Below are 12178 nucleotides of genomic sequence, written 5' to 3' on the forward strand. Positions count from 1 at the left end.
CTTTTATTTGTTAAAAAGAAAGAAGGAACAAAAGAAAGAATGAAAGGAAGGAAGGAAGAACGAACGAACGAAAGAAAGAGAGAGAGAGAGAGAAAGAAAGAAAGAAAGAAAGAAAGAAAGAAAGAAAGAAAGAAAGAAAGAAAGAAAGAAAAAGGGATCATAAAAATCCCAAGACATGACAACAAATGAACTCATCTGGACAAAAACAAGCTACCTGGAGTCCATTAAACTATTGTTACCAAAAAATAAATTCGACCAAGTTGAAATTTAGGTTCTGTTCTTTAAGACTCGACTTTAGGATTCATAGTTTATAATTTATCTCATTCACATAAATTTTTCTATTGTTTGTAATTCACTGAAAATTCAAAAAGAAAAAAAAAGTCAATGCTTTTGCTAAATAGAAAATAGTCATGAATGAAATACTCTAAGTGAGATTTCCAAAATATTATCATGAATCCTTCTTGGAGAAAAGATAACACCCCGTTCATCTTAATGATTCTAAACCATAGTACTATAGTGCTTCTCAAAGGTATAATGAGAAGTCTCAAGTCTCCTCTTTTAGTTATTTAAAACCCTATTAGTTCAATTTTTAATTGTGATTTCAATGTAGTTTAATAGATACCAATATGGAAATATTACTTCACTGTATCTTTGTAAGCTTTCTTTTCCTTTTTTTATATTTTCTAGTTCCATGCATTTTTCTGCGAATTTCATGAAGTCATTGTTTTTAATAGCTGTGTGTAAATGTACCACATCTTCTTTGTCTATTACTCTGTCGAGGGACATCTGGGTTCTTTCCAGCTTCTAACTATTATAAATAAGGCTGCTATGAACATAGTGGAGCATGTGTGCTTGTTATATGTTGGAGCATCTTTTGGGTGTACTCCCAGATGGTAGAGCTGAGTAGTAGTACTATTCTCCTTTATTGTTTTTTAATCTTATTTTTCTTGGACATTTTATGTATTTACATTTCAAATTTTACTCCCTTTCCCCCCTCCCCCATACTTCCTGCCCCTTCCCCCTACTTTGTGAAGATATTCCACTCCCACTAACCTACTCCAACCTCAATGTCCTGGCATTACCCTACCTACACTGGGGAAACAAGTCTTCTCAGGACCAAAGCTTTACCTCCAGGATCTTCTAGCTTTCATAGTCTCTGTTGAGAAGTCTGGTATAATTCTAATAGGTCTGAGGAAGAAAGTAACTGACACTGGGGTTGAAAATGCTGATGTCACTGTGTGTATTTCCTTTTCCTATTAATTAATTTATTTAATTTATCACTTATTCGCTTTACCTCTCCCCCAGTCACTCCCTCCCACAATCTTTCCTCCCAGTCCCACTGTGTGTATCCTCTATTTATCATTACTAAATTCAGCAATATATGACCCACCAAACAGTGAAGACCTGCTCTGTTTTAAAATAACAACATGTGACTATTTCAGAAAATATCCATTTTACTTTTTTGGGCTACTAAAGCAATGGCTTTAGGTTATATAACATTTTAAAAGAACTCTCATTCAACACTATAAAAAGATCACAAGTAACAACATACATCCTGAAAGAACCAGGGTAAATTCCATTATTTTCATACTTCAAAACATTCTAGTATTTTTATCCTATGAGTATCAAATAGCAATAATCACAAATTACAAGTATTGGGGTTAGAGAAAGAGAGATGACTCTGAATTTAGGAGCACTTGGCTGCTCTTTCAGAGGACCAGGGATCTATTCCTAGCACCCACATGGCAGCTTACAACCATCTGGAAGGACAGTGCCAAAGGATCCAGTACCCTCTTTTTTTTTTTTTTTTTTATTATTATTATTAACTTGAGTATTTCTTATATACATTTGAATGTTATTCCCTTTCCGGTTTCGGGCAAACATCCCCCCCCCCTCCCCTTCCTTATGGGTGTTCCCTCCCAACCCCCCCCCCATTGCTGCCCTCTCCCCAACAGTCTAGTTCACTGGGGGTTCAGTCTTAGCAGGACCCAGGGCTTCCCCTTCCACTGGTGCTCTTACTAGGATATTCATTGCAACCTACAAGGTCAGAGTCCAGGGTCAGTCCATGTATAGTCTTTGGGTAGTGGCTTAGTCCCTGGAAGCTCTGGTTGGTTGGCATTGCTGTACATATGGGGTCTCGAGCTCCTTCAAGCTCTTCCAGTTCTTTCTCTGATTCCTTCAACAGGGGTCCCGTTCTCAGTTCAGTGGTTTCCTGCTGGCATACGCCTCTGTATTTGCTGTATTCTGGCTGTGTCTCTCAGGAGCGATCTGCACTCACATTTTGATCATCCGTCTTGAGTTTCATTTGTTCTAGGCATCTAGGGTAACTCAAGCATTTGGGCTAATAGCCACTTATCAATGAGTACATACCATGTATGTCTTTCTGTGATTGGGTTAGCTCACTCAGGATGATAGTTTCCAGTTCCAACCATTTGCCTACGAATTTCATAAAGTCGTTGTTTTTGATAGCTGAGTAGTATTCCATTGTGTAGATGTACCACATTTTCTGTATCCATTCCTCTGTTGAAGGGCATCTGGGTTCTTTCCAGCTTCTGGCTATTATAAATAAGGCTGTGATGAACATAGTGGAGCACGTGTCTTTTTTATATGTTGGGGCATCTTTTGGGTATATGCCCAGGAGAGGTATAGCTGGATCCTCAGGCAGTTCAATGTCCAATTTTCTGAGGAACCTCCAGACTGATTTCCAGAATGGTTGTAGCAGTCTGCAACCCCACCAACAATGGAGGAGTGTTCCCTTTCTCCACATCCTCGCCAGCATTTGCTGTCACCTGAGTTTTTGATCTTAGCCATTCTCACTGGTGTGAGGTGAAATCTCAGGGTTGTTTTGATTTGCATTTCCTTATGACTAACGATGTTGAACATTTCTTTAGGTGTTTCTCAGCCATTCGCATTCCTCAGCTGTGAATTCTCTGTTTAGCTCTGAACCCCATTTTTTAATAGGGTTATTTTGTTTCCTTGCTGTCTAACTTCTTCAGTTCTTTGTATATTTTGGATATAAGCCCTCTATCTGTTGTAGGATTGGTAAAGATCTTTTCCCAATCTGTTGGTTGCCGTTTTGTCCAACCACAGTGTCCTTTGCCTTACAGAAGCTTTGCAGTTTTATGAGATCCCATTTGTCGATTCTTGATCTTAGAGCATAAGCCATTGGTGTTTTGTTCAGGAAATTTTTCCAGTGCCCATGTGTTCCAGATGCTTCCCTAGTTTTTTCTTCTATTAGTTTGAGTGTGTCTGGTTTGATGTGGAGGTCCTTGATCCACTTGGACTTAAGCTTTGTACAGGGTGATAAGCATGGATCGATCTGCATTCTTATACATGTTGACCTCAGTTGAACCAGCACCATTTGCTGAAAATGCTATCTTTTTTTCCATTGGATGGATTTGGCTCCTTTGTCAAAAAATCAAGTGACCATAGGTGTGTGGATTCATTTCTGGGTCTTCAATTCTGTTCCATTGGTCTATCTGTCTGTCTCTGTACCAATACCATGCAGTTTTTATCACTATTGCTCTGTAATACTGCTTGAGTTCAGGGATAGTGATTCCCCTGAAGTCCTTTTTATTGTTGAGGATAGTTTTAGCTATCCTGGGTTTTTTGTTATTCCAGATGAATTTGCAAATTGTTCTGTCTAACTCTTTGAAGAATTGGATTGGTATTTTGATGGGGATTGCATTGAATCTGTAGATCGCTTTTGGTAAAATGGCCATTTTTACTATATTAATCCTGCCAATCCATGAGCATGGGAGACCTTTCCACCTTCTGAGAGTACCCTCTTCTGACTAAAAAAGGCACCAGGCATGCACAGAGTGCACTTGCAAACAATTGCAGGCAAAGCACTCATATATATTAAAATATATTAATAAATATTTCATAAGCTACAATTACAGACTATTGCTATATTTCCCAAGGTACATTCTAAAATACTGTGAAGGCAGCCAAAGAAAGGTGGGAGTAGGGAGGAAGAAATATTGCTTTAAGGATGGAAACAGAGGAGAAGGCAAGACTTCTCACACAATGTTTTGTTCTTTATCCAGGTGATCACAAAAGACAGAGACTTTCCTGGACTGGAGTCTACTCTAGCCCTCTCAAGCAGGGAGGTAAGACACGGTCAAGCTTAGGGGGCAGAACGAAACCTCATACACTTTTTAGACACTTATGAGCATAAAGTCAAGTTCTGTACCTAGCAAAGCATACACCAAATCTCCTGATTTCGTGAGTGGCTCTCCTGGCAGAATGGGTGGTCACAGAACAGAGCAGTTGATTCTTAAGTAAGAACACACACAAAAGTATAAGACGAAAAGATGAGAAATTTGATTTTTAAAAAAATAACACTCAGAAGTTCCTCTAGGAAATTTTTTTTCCTGTTTTTCTGTTGACTTTGTTTTGGACAGTGCTGATAGGACCCAGGGCTTTGTAAACACAAAGATCTGAGGTTCATCCCCAGAACCTATGTGAAAACGGTAGCATTCACTGATAACTCAAGCCCTCGCGAGGCAGAAGAGGCAGCTCCCTTGTACTTAGTGGATAGCTATTTTAGCCTATTTGATGATTTACAGACCAGTGAAAGATCTGTCTTTATAACAAAGTGGACAGTAACTGAGGAACACAAAAGTTGTCCTCCGGCCTCCACACGCAATGTATATGTGCATACGCATGCCTGTACATACACAATGCACACAGCACGTGTACACATGCACACACCAAAAAAGGAAACGTCTTCTCAGTTTATAAATGTGTAGGCTGCAGACCAAGACTAAGTTGACCCCAGTGCTATGAACCTCAGAGAGAGCAAAACAGCACAAGTGGAAAGTGGGGGGTACAGCAGAAAATACCACTCACAATGTGAAAGCAAAGAAAGAAGGAAGAGACTGAGGTCCTACAGTCTTGAAAGACACAGTCTCAGTGACCCAAGGACCTGCCACTAGTCAGCAACTGGTGCCCAAGCCTTTAACACATAGTAACCAGCATGTGAGCTGTCTTTAAAAACACCAAATAATATTTTCTAAAGGATCACTGAGTGACAAGACATCAAGCATAGTTTTTGACAGATTTTAGATCGAAAATGTTGAAGAAAAGTTGTAGAATGATGTCATTATGCAGCAAGGCGGGACCAGGATAAGGTGAAGCCTATCATTGGATGAGAAGGAATGGTAGGTGTGGAAAAGTCTAAAAAAAAGAGAGGAGAAGGAGCCAGGGAAATCTTTGACATAGGAAGATGATTCCAATCCAGGTAGTCTAGGTCAATTTTATCTTTTCTAGGTGGGTAGTTTCTATCTTTACTAATTGGCAATGCATTTATTCTGTGGATGTATCATAGATTAAGAATTTAACACATATGTCTGATTGTTGGGTTACAGTTTTTTGAGTCTTGATGTTACTAGGTAGTTGGGACCAGAGTTCCTGGCCGGTCAGGGATGTCCAAATTGACTAGCAATGGGAGTGGAGAGACCAGTGGAGCTAGAAGATAGCTAGGCTAACATGGCGTGGTGCCACACTGGAACCAGCTGCCACTGAGATAAATTAATGTTAGTTCTATATGGCCCTACGGTGCCAGGGAGCGACTGCCCAGGTCTGAGAGTACCAGGGGGTCAGCGTGGAGTGGTGACGCATGGGAACCGGTCTTGCCTACTTTTAATTTGTACTGCAACAAAAAGCACTCATCTATAAGAGGATATAGGTATAATTTTGAATTAAAGATAATATAAATCAAAGCATTCTTCACAGAACCAGAATTCTTTAAGAACGGTGCTATTAATCACTGTAAGATACTCAAGAAACGTAAAGCATGTTCAAGTGTAGCAACAACCGCTTAGTACAGTGGTTCATTTTAACAATAGTCTGGTTCTTACAACATCTCTACTTCCAGGTATCTAAAAAGTTGGGGGTGCGTTGAAGGAATCAGAGAAAGAACTGGAAGAGCTTGAAGGAGCTCGAGACCCCTTATGAACAACAATGCCAAGCAACCAGAGCTTCCAGGGACTAAGCCACTACCTAAAGACTATACATGGACTGACCCTGGACTCTGACCTCATAGGTAGCAATGAATATTCTAGTAAGATCACCAGTGGAAGGGGAAGCCCTTGGTCCTGCTAAGACTGAACCCCCAGTGAACGTGATTGTTGGGGGGAGGGCGGCAATGGGGGGAGGATGGGGAGGGGAACACCCATAAAGAAGAGGAGGGGGAGGGATTAGGGGGATGTTTGCCAGGAAACAGGGAAAGGGAATAACACTCGAAATGTAAATAAGAAATACTCAAGTTAATAAAAAAAAAAAAAGTTGGGGGTGGATGTTCAACAAACTAAAACCTTCAATTGATTTGTCCCAGTTGGCAATAACTGCAGAAGTGCTTAAATTGTTTTCCTACTAAGGAAAGTCAAGATCAAGACATAAACAAGGAAATACTACTGCATTTGGAACTAAATAATTAAAGATTAGATGAATCTTCTCTCATTGGCTTTCCATTGCCTCCTTACATTTACCAAGTAAATACAGACAGCAATCGCTCTTTGGTTTAATTTATTGAACTCAACTAACCACCTTAATTTGAACAGGGTTGAAAAGGAAAACCGAAATATGGGCTAGAAACCTCAGTGAAGATATTAAAATGTTTTACATAATTCCTTTGATAACAAGTACTGTATGAGGCTCTTGGACATCCTCACTTTGAAAACTATGAGTTAAAAATCACTTTTCTTAGTGGAGTGGAGATACATTTTGCAACCTGTAGCATTCAGCCAAGTGGTCGCAAGAAATCAGGTACCTGGGTGAAACTTTCATGTGTATCTAGAAGGAAACGGGTATCCTGTCCTGGCAAAGACAGAATGAGAGACTCTTTGGACATCCAGTTTCTATTGGAGAGTACACAGGAAAACCTACTATGGAAACTGAGTTATCAGGGATGTAAATACAGTTGAAAATCACCTCCAAGAGTAAAGGTCTAATGAAAGTGAAAAAAAGAATGTTATTAGCTATAAACAGCCCCTGTGAATTAAAAAAATTAACCACAATACTTTAGCTGCTTTATTTTGTGTTCCTAGACAGCAGTCTAAATTAGTCCAGACACTATGCCTGACCTTTTAACGAGGGTATGTTCACCTTGGGATAGCTCACTTTCTTTCAGTCCCCTCCGTTGCAGCATTTATAGTCCAATAAGAATGAGTACAGCACATTTTTTTAAAAGTAAGAATTTTCATTCACACATCCTTACAAAATGAGAAAAAGCAAGCTAGAGATCTTACAGAGGAATTGGAGTTCCTATGCTACAATGGGTGAACGATGATTAAACACCAGTAGATCATGAATTCAAGGCACTAAATATCAACATTAAATTGTTTGTCCTGAGAATATTATACTAAATGTAAACTATGCAGAATCCTTGACATGGAAACAAAGTTTTAGGAAATACATATAATTAAGCACTCAGTGGATGAGTGAAAGACACTTCCTTTTCTGTTTAGATGTGCCTCGGCCCCTACCCGCTTTCATGTGAAATTAAGAAGATCTAAACTACAACAGTAATGAAGAGTTCATTCAAGTCACTCCATTCATTCATTCATTCATTCATTCACTCATTCACTCATTCTTTTCTTTGAAGCAAGGTTTTTCTGTGTATCTGAGGCTGTCCTTGTGTTCACTCTATAGCTCAGTCTGGACTCTAATATGTAGCGATCTTCCTGCCTCAGGCCCCTGGGTTACTGAGATTACAGGAAACCACCACCATGCCCAGCTAGGGAATCTTCTCATTTGATAACATCAATTCTTCCCGCCAAAAGTCTAAGTCAATTATTGTCTGGTTAGGCATAAATTATAGCCTTCTTAATTTTAAAAGTTCATGGTATTGGGAAAAAAATCTAGAAAAATCACCAAACTATCCTTTCTTTAAAAATATTAAGTTTGGAACCGAGCAGCCATGACCCATAGCTGCTGTTGCCATTCTGTTTCTTGGAACAGTAAGAGATGTCCAGCTCACAACGAAACAAAAGCTATGGAGGAGGCAGAGTGTATACGATCAAATTACACAGTATTCAATTCTCTAAAAAGTAATAAAATATCATACTAAAATAATAATAAAAGAAAGTAATCAGAAATAAAAATCTCTAGATGAGAACATGGGGGGACCACAGGGATCACCCCTGCAAGGAGTCCTTCTTTACTATAAGCCAATTTCCTAAAGATAGTCCCTGTAGTAGATTTCATTGGAACTCATCACCAACACTGAATCTTTACTTGCTTTCTAATCCACCAGATCCTCCATATCCATTGTCAAGGTTACATTTTTATCTACTTCCTACTCACACAGCTCTAACAAACCCACCAATATGCCTGCTCTTTGAATGGGTGGATGGATGAATTGATGCAGCTTAAATCAATTTATAAATTTTTCTTCTTTTATGCCATTACCAACAGTAGAAATTATTGGAATACTAACTGAACTCTCTTGTGCCATTATAAACCGTAATAATTCTCAAACTCTGTCTCTCTCTCTCCCTGTCTCTCTCTCTTTCTCTCTCCCTCTCTCTCTCTCAAATATTTATTTTGGCTTATAGTTACTGAAGGGTTTAATCTGTCATGGGACAGCAAGCATAGTGATTAAGTTCAGGGTAGAAAGAGCACGTGACAGACTGTTCATGTTATGGTGTAGTGGTAAACACAGGCGCGAGATGGAATAAAGGCTGGGTACTCTCTTCAGAGGCCTGTCTACCACCTAGGTGCAACTCCCTCCCTCGAGTTTCTACAGACTTCAAATGAAGCGCCACCAACTGGAGAAAAAGATTCAGAACCTGAGCTTGCAGGGCATGTTTCCAATTCAATTCATAACATGTATTCAACAAACGTTTGGAGTCCATTTCTAACAAGGTTAGATAATTGTTTAACCACCACAGTTGGAGACAGATAACTGAAAAAAAGAAGCACTAATAATAAATGTGCTCATCATCGCCCACCCCCCCACCCCCGCTATTCTAAAATCACTTTTTCAGAATGAAATCTAAATCTACTTTTGAAAGAAATATCCATTACTTTTCTTCTTAAAATTTGCTGTCTACACCTGGCCAGCTTTCAATCCTAAAATCCAAAACCTATCGTAGCTGGAATAGTACACCTCAGGATTGAGGAATCCTACTAAAGTTTTCTCTGTCATGGTTTCACCAGAAAGAAACCACCATTGTGTAGTTGTTTCTATGTGAGTTAGCTCACTTGTGACCCTACCAGGATGGAAATGGTTGTCATTAGCTGCAGGATTTGTACTATTAGTTTGGCATGCTTGGAAAGTTAACACTAACTAAACAAAAAGCCTCAGATTGTAGATTTGAAAGTAGGGTTAGGAGAGACCATAGTTACCCATAAATGAAAATGTCGTTCTAATGAAAGTGAGGCAGAGGGCCAGTATTAAATGGATTGTAGGTGTGCCCACTATAATCAAAGTCATTTTAGTAGTAGTCACCTGCATGTCCTCTCTCACTTGTCGGGAAAGACATATTTCAATTAACGGCATCTGAAATGTGTTTCCATACACTGGACCTATCTGGACTGAGAGGCCGTGGATAGGAAGGAGGGAGAGTCGGACAGAGTTTTAAGTATCCAAACCCCAAGAGAATCAAGTATGGCCTGTGCTACTCACGGTTCTGCCTGGAGACTCCGGTCCTCTGCCACGTAATTGGAAGGAATGTAGCCCTGCAGCTGCTGACCTAAGCCGGGTCCCTTCTTCTCCAAATGTCTGGCCAACCACCAGCCCTCATGAGAAGTGTCCAAGACTTGGAGCTTGTCGCCAGCATGGAAGCTCAGGTCCTCTGCAGTGCGAGCTTCGTAATCAAACAGAGCCACAAAATACTGGCCTTGGCTTCGATTGACCTCTGGAGGACAGTAGGCCCCTGGATTCTCAATCACCACTGATTTGTCTGCTTCTTGGGACCAGCAGGGGAGAAAAGGCTGCAGGTATGCCCAAAGCCTCATACAGACGCTGCCCATGGTGTTCCGGCTGGTGGTAGTAGCACGGGAGAATAATCCTCTCCCCACAAGCTGTACAGAGCCACTGTCCTCCTCCACCAGCTTCCAAATCAGCTACAACTCACCATACTGAGAAGAGCTATAAAGTCCTGCTTCGGATCTCTCCGCAGATCTGGGCTTGGCCAAGAAGACACTCACAGCTGGCTTTCTGTTTGTAGCTGCTGCCCTGGGGCAAAATCAAGAGGGGGACTGAGAAGGAGGTCCAGTGGGAAAGTGCTTCTTCCTGACTGCCTGGGCACCCAACAATAAATAAAATAAAAAAGGTTTTATTTAGAGGGACATCTGAGAACAAAGAACAGCCACCTCTCCCTCTGTCCCAGGAAAAAGTTACGGAGAGACTAACTCCAGGCGAAAGCTCCCAGCCTGGCCTGCTGCAGCTGCTCTCACCCAGCTTCAAGCCTGCAGCTGAGCCAGTCCTGCTCTCCCCCGAGCTTTCCTTCTTGCTAATGAATAACCAGGCCGTGGAGGTTATCGCCTTTAACATCCTGAGCTGTACAGACTGTAATAATTCCTCCTAACTTCCTGGTTTCTTTTTGTCTGATCTAAAAGGAACTCCCAGGTCAGCTTTACCCCTCCCTCCTCCCACACCCAGGATAGACCAGCCCCCTTACCAAGAAGCCAGATTCTTAAAGCAGCCAAAACCCATACTCTAGAGAAACAGGCTAGCCCAGATGGCTATCTGTCTTGCTCTATTCCCTTCACAGAATGCAAGGCAGAGATTTATTTCCCCACAAATGTGAGCAGGATTGTTTTGATACTGGTAGAGAATTTTTTAAAAAGAGAAAACTGGGAGTTTAAGTATGTTCTGCCAGACATGGGGCAATTGGGAAAGAGCCATTGAGTCCCTACCATTTTTTTTAATCACCAGGAATAGATTTTAATAGCTTCAGTAGTTTCTGAAAAAAAAAAAAAAGTAGAAAAGCAGCTGGATAAAATGCTGAGAACCTGAAGGGTTGCGTTTTCCCACAGAGACATCCCTTACATTGCTATTTCTGTAGCGCTTACACCCAAGCACACGGAAGGAATAGGTAGCTGGTTGATTAGAGCATTTGTAGAAATGCTGTCTGTTGAACTTGGACCTCGGGTCCATACTCATTTGGACTAGGTAGTGGTTGTGGTAGGACCTCAGAAAAACCAAGGCTCAGGTTAAGATAGCTATTCCGAGGCCACCAGTAAGTAGGCTTTGCCCTGCTTCCCCTAGGCCACTGTCACCCTAGACCTCAGGAGCAACTGTGCAAACCTATCTGCACAGACTCTGTGCTGGTAGAGAACATCACAAAATTTCTCACAACGCATCATTTGGCTGAAATTAAAGCATCTGTTTTGTGTAAGGCATTTTGAGAATTTTTTCTTGGGATTTGGGATGTGCTTGGAAATTAGCAGGCCTTGGCTTCAACCCACCCATATGCCCCAAAAATCTCTCTCTTAAACCATAGCCTTGAGCATGGCAAAGCCCTGCTCTTCACTTAGCTGCATTCAGGTAGCACCGGCAGGCAGGCATCCGTCAGTTCTTCAGGCCAGCCTGGTACACATAATGAGTTCTAAGACAGCCAGAACAATGTACAGAGAGATACTGTATAAATAAATAAATAAATAAATAAATAAATAAATAAATAAATAAATAAATAAATAAAATATTCAACTCAGAGAGGAAAATGGGAGAAAAAACAGAGAACCATTCCCTAGAATCATATACAGAATTTAGAAGTAACATTTTGCAGAAGCAGATAAAACACAGGTAGGCTTGCAGCAGTAACCAGATGGACAAAACGCTAGCTTTGTGAGCAGGAGGACCTGGATTTAGATTCTAGTGCCCAAGTGAAGAAAATCAGGCATGATTACAACCCTGTCACCACAAGCACTTGGGAAACGGAGGCAGGAGGCATCTGCCATCCTGGAGAGACCATTTCTGAAGTGAATTAAGGTTGAAAATGACAAAGCAGGCCCCAATATCCTCTGCCCTTCACATACATGTACTCCCATACATAGACACATAACCACCATACATGTCATACACATACACACACACACACACACACACACAGATACAAGCCAAATTCTGAGAGGTATTTTGTTGTTTTATTTTACTAGCATGAGACACAAAACAGAATGCACATGTAATTCCATATTTTATACAGAAATAAAAATAATGATCATG

The 12178-nt window shown here is 40.7% G+C and overlaps 1 protein-coding gene across 1 annotated transcript in view; it reads right to left on the reverse strand.

Annotated features, from left to right (window-relative positions):
* Positions 1 to 10482, reverse strand: part of Frk (fyn related Src family tyrosine kinase) — a 97018-nt gene extending 86536 nt beyond the window's left edge. The window contains exon 1 of the mRNA XM_032888839.1: positions 9635 to 10482. Coding sequence (XP_032744730.1) covers positions 9635 to 9981 — 347 coding nt within the window. The 5' untranslated portion in view covers positions 9982 to 10482. The remainder of the gene's footprint in view (positions 1 to 9634) is intronic.
* Between the last annotated feature and the right edge of the window lie 1696 nt (positions 10483 to 12178).

The sequence above is a fragment of the Rattus rattus genome, chromosome 18 (assembly GCF_011064425.1).
Source record: "Rattus rattus isolate New Zealand chromosome 18, Rrattus_CSIRO_v1, whole genome shotgun sequence".
Taxonomy (NCBI): Eukaryota; Metazoa; Chordata; class Mammalia; order Rodentia; family Muridae; genus Rattus; species Rattus rattus.